The 13,115-nt window shown below is 46.5% G+C and overlaps 1 protein-coding gene across 1 annotated transcript in view; it reads left to right on the top strand.

The window, feature by feature from the left end:
* The window catches only part of NCOA1 (nuclear receptor coactivator 1), a 79,425-nt gene that overhangs the window by 39,067 nt on the left and 27,243 nt on the right, over positions 1-13,115 (top strand). Inside the window, 3 exon segments of the mRNA XM_066546162.1 lie at positions 2,446-2,818; positions 5,348-5,480; positions 11,031-11,190. Of these exon segments, the coding sequence (XP_066402259.1) occupies positions 2,446-2,818; positions 5,348-5,480; positions 11,031-11,190 (666 nt within the window).

A 13,115-nucleotide genomic window follows, 5' to 3' on the forward strand; every position in this document is an offset into this window, starting at 1 on the left:
GTCTTGAGGTGCTCCAAGATATTCCTGGGCATTCCCAAAGATTTTCTGGGAATTGTCCAGGATTTGGCTTCCCGTTCCCATGGAATCCTGGAGATCCAGAATGGTTTGGGTGGGATTGGTGGAGATTTGGTCCCATCCTGCTCCGATCCCAAGGTCTTGAGGTGCTCCAAGATTTCCTTTTCTGGGAATTCTCCTGGGTTTTGCTTCCCATCGAATGCCAAAGTTCTGGAATGGTTCAGGTGGGATTTATGGAGCTTTGCCTCCCACTCCATTCCAGTCTCATAATTCCAAGATTTCCATGGACATTCCCAAAGTTTTTCTAGGAATTCTGCAGGATTTTGTTTCCCTTTCCCATTGAATGGCAAAGTTCTGGAATGGTTTGGGTGGGATTTGTGGAGATTCGGTCCCATCCCATTCCAACCCCAAGATCCTGAGGTGCTCCAAGATTTCCTTGGACATTCCCAAAGATTTTCTAGGAATTCTCCCAGGCTTGGCTTCCCATTCCCATGGAATCCTGGAGATCCAGAATGGTTCGGGTGGGATTGGTGGAGATTCAATGCCATCCTGCTCCGATCCCAAGGTCTTGAGGTGCTCCAAGATTTCCTTGGATGCTCCCAAGGATTTTCTGGGAATTCTCCTGGGTTTGGCTTCCCATTGAATTCCAGAGTTCCGGAATGGTTCGGCTGGGATTGGTGGAGCTTTGATCCCATCCCATTCCAGTCTCATAATTCCACGATTTCCATGGACATTCCCAAAGATTTTCGAGGAATTCTGCAGGATTTTGTTTCCCTTTCCCAGAGAATGCCAAAGCTCTGGAATGGTTTGGGTGGGATTTATGGTGATTTGATCCCATCCCACTCCAATCCCAACATCTTGAGGCAATCTCCAAGATTTTCTTGGGCATTCCCGAAGATTTTCTGGGAATTCTCCTGGGTTTGGCTTCCCATTCCCATGGAATCCTGGACATCCAGAATGGTTTGGGTGAAGTTCATAATCTTCGATCCCGTCCTGCTCCAATCCCACAATTCCAAGATTTTCTTGGACATTCCCAAAGATTTTCTAGGAATTCTCCAGGATTTGTCTTCCCATTGAATTCCAGAGTTCCGGAATGGTTCGGGTGGAATTTATGGAGATTTGATTCCATCCCATTCCAGTCTCATAATTCCAAGATTTCCATGGACATTCCCAGAGATTTTCTAGGAATTCTCCTGGATTTTGTTTCCCATTCCCATGGAATCCTGGAGGTCCAGAAGGGTTCGGGTGGGATTGGTGGAGATTTGATCCCATCCCATTCCAATCCCAAGGTCTTGAGGTTCTCCAAGATTTCCTTGGATGCTCCCAGGGATCTTCTGGGAATTCTCCTGGCTTTTGCTTCCCATTCCCCTGGAATCTCAAGATTTTTCCTGCCTTATCCCAGAATTTTTCTCACCCAATCCCAGAATTTTTCCCAGTTTGTTCCCAAACCTGATCCCAAGATTTTTTCCTGTTTATGCAGAATTTTTCCCAGCTGATCCCAGAATTTTTCCCACCTGATCCCAAGACTTTTCCCAGCTAATCCCAGAATTTTTCCTAACCTATCCTGAGATTTTTCTCAGCTAATCCCAGAATATTCCCTGCCTGATCCCAGGATTTTTCCCAGCTGATTCCAAAATTTATCCCAGTTTATTTCAGGATTTTTCCCAGCTGATTCCAGAATTTATCCCAGTTTATTCCAGGATTTTTTCCAGCTGATCCCAAGATTTTTCCCATCTAATCCCAGAATTTTTTCTGCTATCTCCCAGATTTTTTCCCACATGATCCCACAAATTTTCCCATTTTTTTCTCGGATTTTTCCCACCTGATCCCAGATTTTTCCCCACCTGATCCTAAGATTTTTTCCTGCCTGATTCCAGAATCTTCCCAGTTTATTCCAGAATTTTTCCCAGCTAATCCCAGAATTTTTTCTGCTTTCTCCCAGATTTTTTCCCACCTGATCCCAGAATTTTTCCCAGTTTTTTTGGGGGGTTTTCCCCACCTTATCCCAGATTTTTTCTCACCTCATTCCAGAATCTTCCCAGTTTATTCCAGGATTTTTTCCAGCTGATGCCAAGATTTTTCCTGCCTGATTCCAGATCTTTTCCCACCTGATCCCAGAATTTCTCCCTTTTTTTTTTTGGGATTTTTCCCACCTTATTCCAGATTGTTTTTTCGCCTGATCCCAAGATTCTTCTCAGCTAATCCCAGAATTTTTCCCAGTTTATTCCAGGATTTTTTCCAGCTGATCCCAAGATTTTTCCTGCCTGATTCCAGAACCTTCCCAGTTTATTCCAGGATTTTCCCCATCTAATCCCAGAATTTTTCCTTCCTTCTCCCAGACTTTTCCCCACCCCAACCCAGAACTTTTCCTACTTTGTCCCGAGATTTTTTTCCCCACCCGATCCCAGAATTTTTCCCTTTTCCCCGCAGTTCTCAGCCGAGCTGGAGCAGCTGGATCAGCTCCTCCCTTCCCTGGAAAAATCGGCGCCGATTCCCGGGATCTGCGGCCCGGACAGGAGCGAATCCGGAGTGTCCGGAGTGTCCGGAGTGTCGGGAATGACGCCCCTGCAGCCCAGCACGGCCGCCAGAGCCCCCTCAGGTACAGCAATTCCCACAATTCCCACAATTCCCCACAATTCCCGGAATTCCCGGAATTCCGCACATGGGAATGGCGGCAATGGGCTCAAACCCTCGCCCGGGATCCCGGCACCGTCCAAGATTTTCTCTTTTGAAATGTTGGATTTGCTTTGGAATTTTTTTCCCATTTTCCTTCATTTTCCCCCATTTTCCCCCATTTTCCCCCATTTTCCCTGATTTTTCCCATTTCCCCCCATCTTCCCAAAAATTTTCAATTTTTTCCCCATTTCTCCCCAATTTTCCCCACATTTTTCCCAGTTTTCCCCATTTTCCCCACATTCCCCCCATTTTTTTCCATTTTCCCCCATTTTTGCCAATTTTCCCCCATTTTTGCCAATTTCCCCCCATTTTTCCCAATTTCCTCCAATTTTCCCCCCTTTTCCCTGATTTTCCCCATTTTTACCCATTTCCCCCCATTTTTCCCATTTTCTCCACATGTTCCCCCCATTTTCCTGCTTTTACCCCAATTTTTTCTCCCATTTTCCTTCATTTTCCCCCATTTTTGCCATTTCCCCCCCATTTTCCCAAAAATTTTCCATTTTTCCCCATTTTTCCCACTTTTTTCCCAATTTTTCCCATTTTCCCCACTTTCCCCCATTCCCCTCATTTTTTCCAATTTCCCCCATTTTTGCCAATTTTCCCGCCTTTTTCCCGATTTTCCCCATTTTCCCTCATATCCCCACATTTTTCCCATTTTCCCTGCATGTCCCCCCCATTTTCCTGCTTTTACCCCAATTTTTCCCATTTTCCTTCATTTTCCCCCCATTTTCCCAAAAATTTTCCGTTTTTCCCCATTTTTTCCCACTTTTTTCCCAATTTGTCCCATTTTCCCCACTTTCCCCCATTTCCCCCCATTTTTTCCATTTTCCCCCATTTTTCCCAATCTTCCCCCCCTTTTTTCCCAATTTCCCCCAATTTCCCCCTTTTTTCCAATTTTCCTGATTTTCCCCATTTCCCCCCATTTTCCCCACATGTCCCCCTGATTTTCCTGCTTTTTCCCCATTTTTTTCCCAATTTTTGCCATTTTTTCCTGAATTTTCCCAGTTTCCCCCAAATCTCCCCCTTTCCCCCCCATTTTTCCCAGTTTCCCCCATTTTCCCCTATTTCCCTCCATATTTTCCCTAATTTTTCCCCTTTTCCCCGTTTTTCCCGCTTCCTGCCCAGTTTTCTCAATTTTTCCCAATTTTCCTGATTTTCCCCATTTTCCTCCATTTCCCCCATATTTACACATTTTCCCCTTTTTTTTTAATTTCCCAAATTTTCCCCATTTTTTCCCATTTTCCCCCATTTTTCCCACTTCCCCCCTTTTTTCCATTTTTCCCTAATATTGCAATTTTCCCAATTTCCCCCCCTCTCTCCCTATTTTTCCCAATTTCCCCCATTTTCTCCCATATTTTCCCTCATTTTCCCCCCATTTTCCCCCATTTCCCCATTTTCCGAATTTTTTCCAATTTTCACATTTTTGCCCTAATTTTTCCCATTTTCCCCCCATTTTCCCCAAGTTTCTCCCATTTCCTCAATTTCCCCCCATTTTCCCTCATTTTCCCCTTTTCTGCTTCAGGATTTTGTTTCCTGTTCCCGATTCCCAAAAATTCCCAAAATTCCCCCCCCCCCCAAAATTCCATTCCCAAATTTCCCCAAATTATGGAATTCTCAAAAATTCCCAAAATTCCCAGGCATTCAAAAAAAAAAAAAATTCCCAAAAATTCCCAAAATCCCATTCTAAAAATCCCAAAACTCCTTTTCCAAAATCCCATTCCTAAAACCTCCCAAAATTCCATTGCCAAAATTGCCAAAAAATTCCTTAAAAATCCCCAAAATAACCCCTCAAATTCCAATAAAATTAAAAAAAAAATCCCCCAAAATCCCATTCCCAAAAATCCCAAAATTTCCCACGGATTTTTTGGGAATTCCAAGCTCTGACATTCCCAATTTTCCCGTTTTCCCAGGGCTGCTGGAGCTGGGCTTGGGAATTCCGGAAATTCTGGAGCCGATTCCCAAAAAGTCCCAGAACTCCCAAAAATTCCCAAAAAATTCCCCTAAAAATTCTGCCCAAAATCTTCTCGAAATCCACAAAATCCCATTCCCAAAAATTCCCCAAAATTCCCCCAAAAATTCTGCCCAAAATCCCAAAATCTTCTCGAAATCCACAAAATCCCATCCCCCAAAATTCCCCAAAATTCTGCAAAATTCCATTCAAAAAATGCCCTAAAATTGCCAAAATCCCATTGCAAAACCCCCAAATTCCCATAAATCCCCCGAAATCCCATTCCCAAAATTCCCCCAGATTTGGCAATTCCCGAAAATCCCACTCCAGAAAAACTCAAAATTTTTTTTTAAAAAATCGCCCAAAATTCCATTCCCAAAAATTCCCCAAAATTCTGCAAAATTCCATTCAAAAAATGCCCTAAAATTCACCAAAATCCCATTGAAAATCCCCAAAAATCCCTCAAAATCCCACTCCCCATAAACCTCCCGAAATTCCATTCCCAAAATCCCCCCGGATTTGGCCATTCCCGAAAATCCCACTCCGGAAAAACTCAAAAAATTTTTTAAAAAATCGCCCAAAATTCCCTAAAAAAAAACTCCCCCGCCCCATAATCACCAAAATTCCTCTCCCGCCTCTCCCGAATCCCGGATTTTCCCGGACCGCATCCCGAGGAATTCCGGCTTTTCCCGTTTTTCTCCCATCCAGGGCTGCCGGAGCTGGACCTGGGCGTTCCCGACCCCGGCCTGGCCCTCCCGGAGCCGCTGCCCTGGGCCGACCCCGCCCTGGCCCCGCCCCCGGCCCCGCCCCCGCCGCGCCCCGGCCTCGCCAAGGCCGACCAGTGAGTGCCGCCCGCGCCCCGGAATTCCCGGCGTTCCCGACGTTCCCAAGGGTTCCCAAGGGTTCCCGACGTTCCCAACATTCCCAAAGTTTCCAGCGTTCCCAAGGGTTCCCAACGTTCCCAACATTCCCAAAGTTTCCAGCGTTCCCAAGGGTTCCCAACGTTCACAACATTCCCAAAGTTCCCAAGGGTTCCCAACATTCCCAAAGTTCCCAGCGTTCCCAACATTCCCAAAGTTTCCGACGTTCGCAACATTCCCAAAGTTCCCAGCATTCCTGACATTCCCAACATTCCCAGCGTTCCCAACATTCCCAAAGTTTCCAGCGTTCCCAGGGGTTCCCAACGTTCGCAACATTCCCAAAGTTTCCAGTGTTCCCAACATTCCCAAAGTTCCCAACGTTCCCGACATTCCCAAAGTTCCCAGCGTTCCCAAGGGTTCCCAAGGGTTCCCGGCGTTCCCGACATTCCCAAAGTTCCTGGCGTTCCTGACATTCCCAATGTTCCCAGCGTTCCCAAGGGTTCCCGACGTTCGCAACATTCCCAAAGTTCCCAGCGTTCCCAACATTCCCAAGGGTTCCCAACGTTCGCAGCATTCCCAAAGTTCCCAGCGTTCCTGACATTCCCAATGTTCCCAGCGTTCCCAAGGGTTCCCGACATTCCCAATGTTCCCAGCATTCCTGACATTCCTGACATTCCCAGCGTTCCCAACCTTCCCGATGTTCCCGACGTTCGCAACATTCCCAATGTTCCCAGCATTCCCGATGTTCCTGACGTTCCCGACGTTCCCGACATTCAAGGCGTTCCCAGCATTCCCAACATTCCCAGTGTTTCCAGCGTTCCCAAGGGTTCCCAACGTTCCCAACATTCCTGACGTTCCCAGCGTTCCCAAGGGTTCCCAAGGGTCTTCCCACATTTGCCAGAGTTTACCCCAAAATTCCCAAGGGTTTCCCAAAACTCCCCAAAATTCCCAAGGGTTTTACTCCAAAATTGCCAAGGGTTTCCCAAAATTCCCAAGGGTTTTACCCCAAAACACCCCAAAATTCCCAAGGGTTTTTGAGGATTCTTCCCAAAGTTCCCAACGGTTTTCCCGAAATTCCCCAAAATTCCCAAGGGTTTTCTCAAATTTCCCCAAAATTCCCAAGGGTTTTCCCAATGGCGTTCCCAGCGTTCCCAACATTCCAGCGTTCCCAAGGGTTCCCAAGGGTCTTCCCACATTTCCCAGAGTTTGCCCCAAAATTCCCAAGGGTTTTCCCAAAATTCCCAAGGGTTTTCCCAAAATTCCCCAAAGTTCCCAAGGGTTTTCCTGAAATTGCCCAAAATTCCCAAGGGTTCCCCAAAACTCCCAAGGGGTTCTTCAGGATCCTTCCTAAAATTCCTAAGGGGTTTTGAGGATTCTTCCCAAAATTCCCCAAAATTCCTCGACGGTTTTTGAGGATTTTCCCCAAAACTCTCAAGGATTTTCCCAAAACTCCCCAAAATTCCCAAGGATTTTTGAGGATTTTCCCCAAAATTCCCAAGGGTTTTCCCCACGGCATTCCCGACGTTCCCAGCATTCCCAGCGTTCCCAACATTCCCAATGTTCCCAAGGGTTCCCAGCGTTCCCAAGGGTTCCCAAGGGTCTTCCCACATTTGCCAGAGTTTGCCCCAAAATTCCCAAGGGTTTTACTCCAAAATTCCCAAGGTTTTTCCCAAAATTCCCAAGGGTTTTACCCCAAAGTTCCCCAAAATTCCCAAGAGGTTTTTGACGATTTTCCCAAAATTCTCCAGGGTTTTCCCAAAATTCCCAAGGGTTCCCCAAAATTCCCAAGGGTTTTTGAGGATTCTTCCCAAAATTCCCAAGGGTTTTCCCAAAATTCCCCAAAATTCCCAAGGGTTTTTGATGATTCTTCCCAAAAATTCCCAAGGGTTTTCCCCCAAAACACCCCACAATTCCCAAGGGTTTTCGAGGATTCTTCCAAAAATTCCCAAGGGTTTTACCCCAAAATTCCCATGGATTTTCCCAAAATTCCCAAGGGTTTTTGAGGATTCTTCCCAAAACTCCCAAGGGTTTTTCCCGAATTTCCCCAAAATTCCCAAGGGTTTTCCCCCAAAATTCCCGAGGATTTTTCCCAAAATTCCCAAGGATTTTCCCAAAATTCCCAAGGGTTTTTGAGGATTCTTCCCAAAATTCTGCAAGGGTTTTTCCAAAATTCCCCAAAATTCCTAAGGGTTCCCCAAAACTCCCAAGGGTTTTTTGAGGATTAACCCCAAAATTCCCAAGGGTTTTCCCCCAAAATTCCCAAAATTCCCAAGGGTTTTCCCAATGGCGTTCCCAGCGTTCCCAACGTTCCTGGTGTTCGCAACATTCTCAGCATTCCCAAGGGTTCCCAACATTCCCAGCATTCCCGACTTTCCCAGCGGTTCCCAAGGGTCTTCCCACATTTGCCAGAGTTTGCCCCAAAATTCCCAAGGGTTTTTTCCTGAAATTCCCCAAAACTCCCAAGGAATTTGAGGATTTTTCCCAAAATTCCCAAGGGTTTTCCCAAAACTCCCAAGGGTTTTTTTCCCAAATTTCCCCAAAATTCCCAAGGGTTTTCCTGAAATTCCTCAAAATTCCCAAGGATTTTTCCCAAAATTCCCAAAGGTTTTTTGCCGAAATTCCCAAGGGGTTTCGAGGATTCTTCCCAAAATTCCCAAGGGTTTTTCAGGATCCTTCCCAAAATTCCCAAGGGTTTTTGATGATTCTTCCCCAAATTCCCATGGATTTTCCCAAAATTCCCAAGGGTTTTCCCGAATTTCCCCAAAATTCCCTAAGGGTTTTCCCCCAAAATTCCCGAGGATTTTTCCCAAAATTCCCAAGGGTTTCTGAGGATTCTTCCCAAAATTCCCAAGGGTTTTCCCAAAATTCCCCAAAACTCCCAAGGATTTTTGAGGATTTTTCCCAAAATTCCTGAGGGTTTTACCCCAAAACTCCCAAGGGTTTTTTCCCAAATTTCCCTAAAATTCCCAAGGATTTTTGAGGATTCTTCCCAAAACTCCCAAGGGTTTTACCCCAAAATTCCCAAGGTTTTTCCAATTGGGAATTTCTGGATTTCCAAGCAGGGCTTTTCCCAGATTTTCCAGGCAGGAATTCCTGAGATTTCCAGGTGTGAATTCCCACTTTTCCTATTGGGATGTTCCAGTGTTTCCAGTTGGAAATTCCCACTTTTCCAGGTGGGAATTCCCAGATTTCCAGGCAGAAATTCCTGGTGTTTCCAGGTGTGAATTCCCATTTTACCAGGCAGGAATTCCCAGATTTCCCTTGGTGTTTTTTCCCAGTTTTTCCAGGTGGGAATTCCCTGTTTTCCAGGTGTGAATTCCCAGTTTTCCAGAGATGAATTCCCATTTTTCCTGTGGGGAATTCCCAGATTTCCAGGGCTGAATTCCCAGATTTCCAGATGGGAATTCCCAGATTTCCCTTAAGGTTTTTCCCCAGTTTTCACAGGCAGGAATTCCCAAATTTTCCCAGTGTGGTAATCCCAGTGTTTCCGGGTGGGAATTCCCAGATTTCCAGGCAGGAATTCCCAAATTTTCCAGGTGTGAATTCCCAGATTCCCAGACAAGAATTCCTGGTGTTTTCAGGTATGAATTCCCATTTTTCCAGGTGCAAATTCCAAGTTTATCCAGGCAGGAGTTCCCGGTGTTTTCAGGTGTGAACTCCCCATTTTTCCAGTAGGGAATTTTGGTGTTTCTGGTTGTGAATTCCCATTTTTCCAGGTGGGAATTCCCAGATTTCCCTTGGGGTTTCTCCCCAGATTTCTGGTTGAAAATTCCCACTTTTCCCAGTGTGGAATTCCCATTTTCCCAGATTCTCCATTTGAGAATTCCCGTTATTCCCAGGCCGTGCCCCATGGAGGAGCTGCTGCTGCCCCCGGGCCGCAGCGAGAATTCCCAGATTTCCCTTGGGGTTTTCTCCCTGTTTTTTCGGGTGTGAATTCCCAGATTTCCCAGTGTGTAATTCCCAGATTTCCCAGTGTGTAATTCCCAGATTTCCCAGATTTCCCAGTGTGTAATTCCCAGATTTTCCCCCGGTTGTTCCCAGGCCGTGCCCTTTGCAGGAGCTGCTGCTGTGGGGCCACAGTGAGGAGAATTCCCAGATTTTCCCTTGGGGATTTTTCCCTGTTTTTTTGGGTGTGAATTCCCAGATTTCCCAGTGTGTAATTCCCAGATTTTCCAGGCAGGAATTCCCAGATTCTCCATATGAGAATTCCCCTTGTTCCCAGGCCGTGCCCTTTGCAGGAGCTGCTGCTGCTGTGGAGCCACAGCGAGGAGAATTCCCAGATTTCCCTTGGGGTTTTTTCCCTGGTTTTTTGGGTGTGAATTCCCAGATTTCCCAGGCAGGAATTCCCTTTTATCCCAGTGTGTAATTCCCAGATTTTTCCCAGTGTGTAATTCCCAGATTTCCTTTTGAGAATTCCCAGGCCGTGCCCTTTGCAGGAGCTGCTGCTGCCGCTGGGCTGCAGCGAGGAGAATTCCCAGATTTCCCCTGGGGATTTTCCCTGTTTTTTGGGTGTGAATTCCCAGATTTCCCAGTGTGTAATTCCCAGATTTCCCAGATTTCCCAGTGTGTAATTCCCAGATTTTCCCCCGGTTGTTCCCAGGCCGTGCCCTTTGCAGGAGCTGCTGCTGTGGGGCCGCAGCGAGGAGAATTCCCAGATTTCCCCTGGGGTTTTTTCCCTGGTTTTTTGGGTGTGAATTCCCAGATTTCCCAGTGTGTAATTCCCACTTTCCCAGTATGAAATTCCCAGATTTCCCAGTGTGTAATTCCCAGATTTCCCATTTGAGAATTCCCGTTATTCCCAGGCCGTGCCCGTTGCAGGAGCTGCTGCTGCTGTGGGGCCGCAGCGAGGAGAATTCCCAGCTTTCCCTTGGGGCTTTTTCCCTGTTTTTTTGGGTGTGAATTCCCAGATTTCCCAGTGTGTAATTCCCATTTTTCCAGTGTGTAATTCCAAGATTTTCTCCCCGTTGTTCCCAGGCTGTGCCCTCTGGAGGAGCTGCTGCTGCGGGGCCACAGCGAGGAGAATTCCCAGATTTCCCTTGGGGATTTTTCCCTGTTTTTCTGGGTCTGAACTCCCAGATTTCCCAGTGTGTAATTCCCATTTTCCCAGTATGAAATTCCCAGATTTTGCAGGCAGGAATTCCCAGATTTCCCATTTGAGAATTCCCATTTTCCGCAGGCTGTGCCCCTTGGAGGAGCTGCTGCTGCCACCGGGCAGTGCCGAGGGCTGCAGGGAGGAGAATTCCCACATTTCCCTTGGGGCTTTTTCCCTGTTTTTTTGGGTGTGAATTCCCAGATTTCCCAGGCCGGAATTCCCAGATTTCCCAGTGTGTAATTCCCAGATTTCCCATTTGAGAATTCCCGTTATTCCCAGGCCGTGCCCGTTGCAGGAGCTGCTGCTGCTGTGGGGCCGCAGCGAGGAGAATTCCCAGATTTCCCTTGGGGCTTTTTCCCTGTTTTTTCGGGTGTGAATTCCCAGATTTCGCAGTGTGTAATTCCCAGCTTTCCCATTTGAGAATTCCCATTTTCCGCAGGCCGTGCCCTCTGGAGGAGCTGCTGCTGCCGCCGGGCAGCGCCGAGGGCCGCAGCGAGGAGAAGGCGCTGCTGGAGCAGCTGGTGACGTTCCTGAGCGGCCGCGACGAGACCGAGCTGGCCGAGATCGACAGAGCCCTGGGCATCGACAAACTCGTGCAGGTCTGCAATGTTCCAGGGGGGAAAAACGGGGGGAAAATGGGGAAAAAACGGAGAAAAACAGGGAAAACCAGGGGAAGAAATGGGGGAAAAATCCGGGAGGAAATGGGGGAAAAAATGGGGGAAAAAGTCAAGGGAAAAATGGGGGGAAGATGGGGAAAAAGAATGGAGAAAAACAGGGGAGAAGCAGGGGAAGAAATGGGGAAGAAATGGAGAAAAAACATGGGAAGAAATGGGGGGGAAAAAAACAGAGAAAAGCAGGGAAAAATGGGGGAAAAATGGGGGAAAAATGGGGGAAAAAAGGGAGAAACTGGGGGGAAAATGAGGGAAAAATGGGGGAAGATGGAGAAAAAGAATGGAGAAAAACAGGGGAGAAGCTGGGGAAGAAATGGGGAAGAAATGGAGAAAAAACATGGGAAGAAATGGGGGGGAAAAAACCAGAAAAAAGCAGGGAAAAATGGGGAAAAATGGGAGAAAATGGGGGGAAAATGAGGGAAAAAGTCAAGGGAAAAATGGGGGGAAGATGGGGAAAAAATGGAGAAAAACAGGGGAAAAAGAAGGGGAAGAAATGGGGAAAAAATTCGGGAAGAAGTCAAGGGAAAAATGGGAGGAAGATGGGGAAAAAACCGGAGAAAAACAAGGGAAAAAGAAGGGGAAGAAATGGGGAAAAAATCCGGGAAGAAATGGGGGAAAATGGGGGAAAAAACGGGGGAAAAAGTCCAGAGAAAAATGGGAGGAAGATGGGGAAAAAAACAGGGAAAAGGCAGGGAAAAAGCAGGGGAAGAAATGGGAAAAAAATTCGGGAAGAAATGGGGGGAAAAAAGGGGGAAAATGGGGATGAAGTGGGGAAAAAATCTGGGAAGAAATGGGGGAAAGAAGGGAGAAAATGGGGGAAAAATGGGGGAAAAAGTCGAGGGAAAAATGGGGGAAAATGGGGGGAAGAAATGGAGAAAAATCCGGGAAGAAATGGGGGAAAGAAGGGAGAAAATGGGGGGAAAAATGGGGAAAAAGTCAAGGGAAAAATGGGGGGAAGATGGGGAAAAAGAATGGAGAAAAACAGGGAAAAAGCAGGGGAAGAAATGGGGGAAAAATCCGGGAAGAAATGGGGGAAAAAAGGGAGAAAATGGGGGAAAAATGGGGAAAAAGTCAAGGGAAAAATGGGGGGAAGATGGGAAAAAATGGAGAAAAACAGGGAAAAAGAAGGGGAAGAAATGGGGAAAAAATTGAGGAAGAAATGGGGGGGAAAAAATGGAGAAAATCTGGGAAAAAGCAGGGGAAAAAGTTGAGGGGAAAATGGGGAAAAATCAGGGGGAAAATGGGGAATAAAGCTACTAATAATAAATGGGGAATAAAACTAATAATAAAAAATGGGGAAAAATCAGGGAAAAAGCAGGGGAAGAAATGGGGAAAAAATCCGGGAAGAAATTGGGGAAAGAAGGGAGAAAATGGGGGAAAAAGTCAAGGGAAAAATGGGGGAAAATGGGGGGAAGATGGGGAAAGAAAAGGAGAAAAACAGGGGAAAAGCCGTGGAAGAAATGGGGAAAAAATCCGGGAAGAAATGGGGGAAAAAAACGGAGAAAAACAGGGAAAAAGCCGGGGAAAATTGGGGAAGAAATGGGGGAAAGAAGGGAGAAAATGGGGAAAAAATGGAGAAAAACGGCGAGGGGAAAATGGGGAAAAATGGGGGGAAAATGGGGAAAAAATTCAGGAAGACATGGGGGAAAAAATCGGAGAAAAACAGGGAAAAGGCAGGGGGAAAATGGGGGGAAGAAATGGAGAAAAATCCGGGAAGAAATGGGGGAAAGAAGGGAGAAAATGGGGGAAAAATGGGGAAAAAGTCAAGGGAAAAATGGGGGGAAAATGGGGGCAAGATGGGGAAAAAAATGGGGAAAAATAGGGAAAAAGCAGGGGAAAAATTTGGGAAGAAG

This window comes from Molothrus aeneus, chromosome 3, assembly GCF_037042795.1.
Source record: "Molothrus aeneus isolate 106 chromosome 3, BPBGC_Maene_1.0, whole genome shotgun sequence".
Lineage (NCBI taxonomy): Eukaryota > Metazoa > Chordata > Aves > Passeriformes > Icteridae > Molothrus > Molothrus aeneus.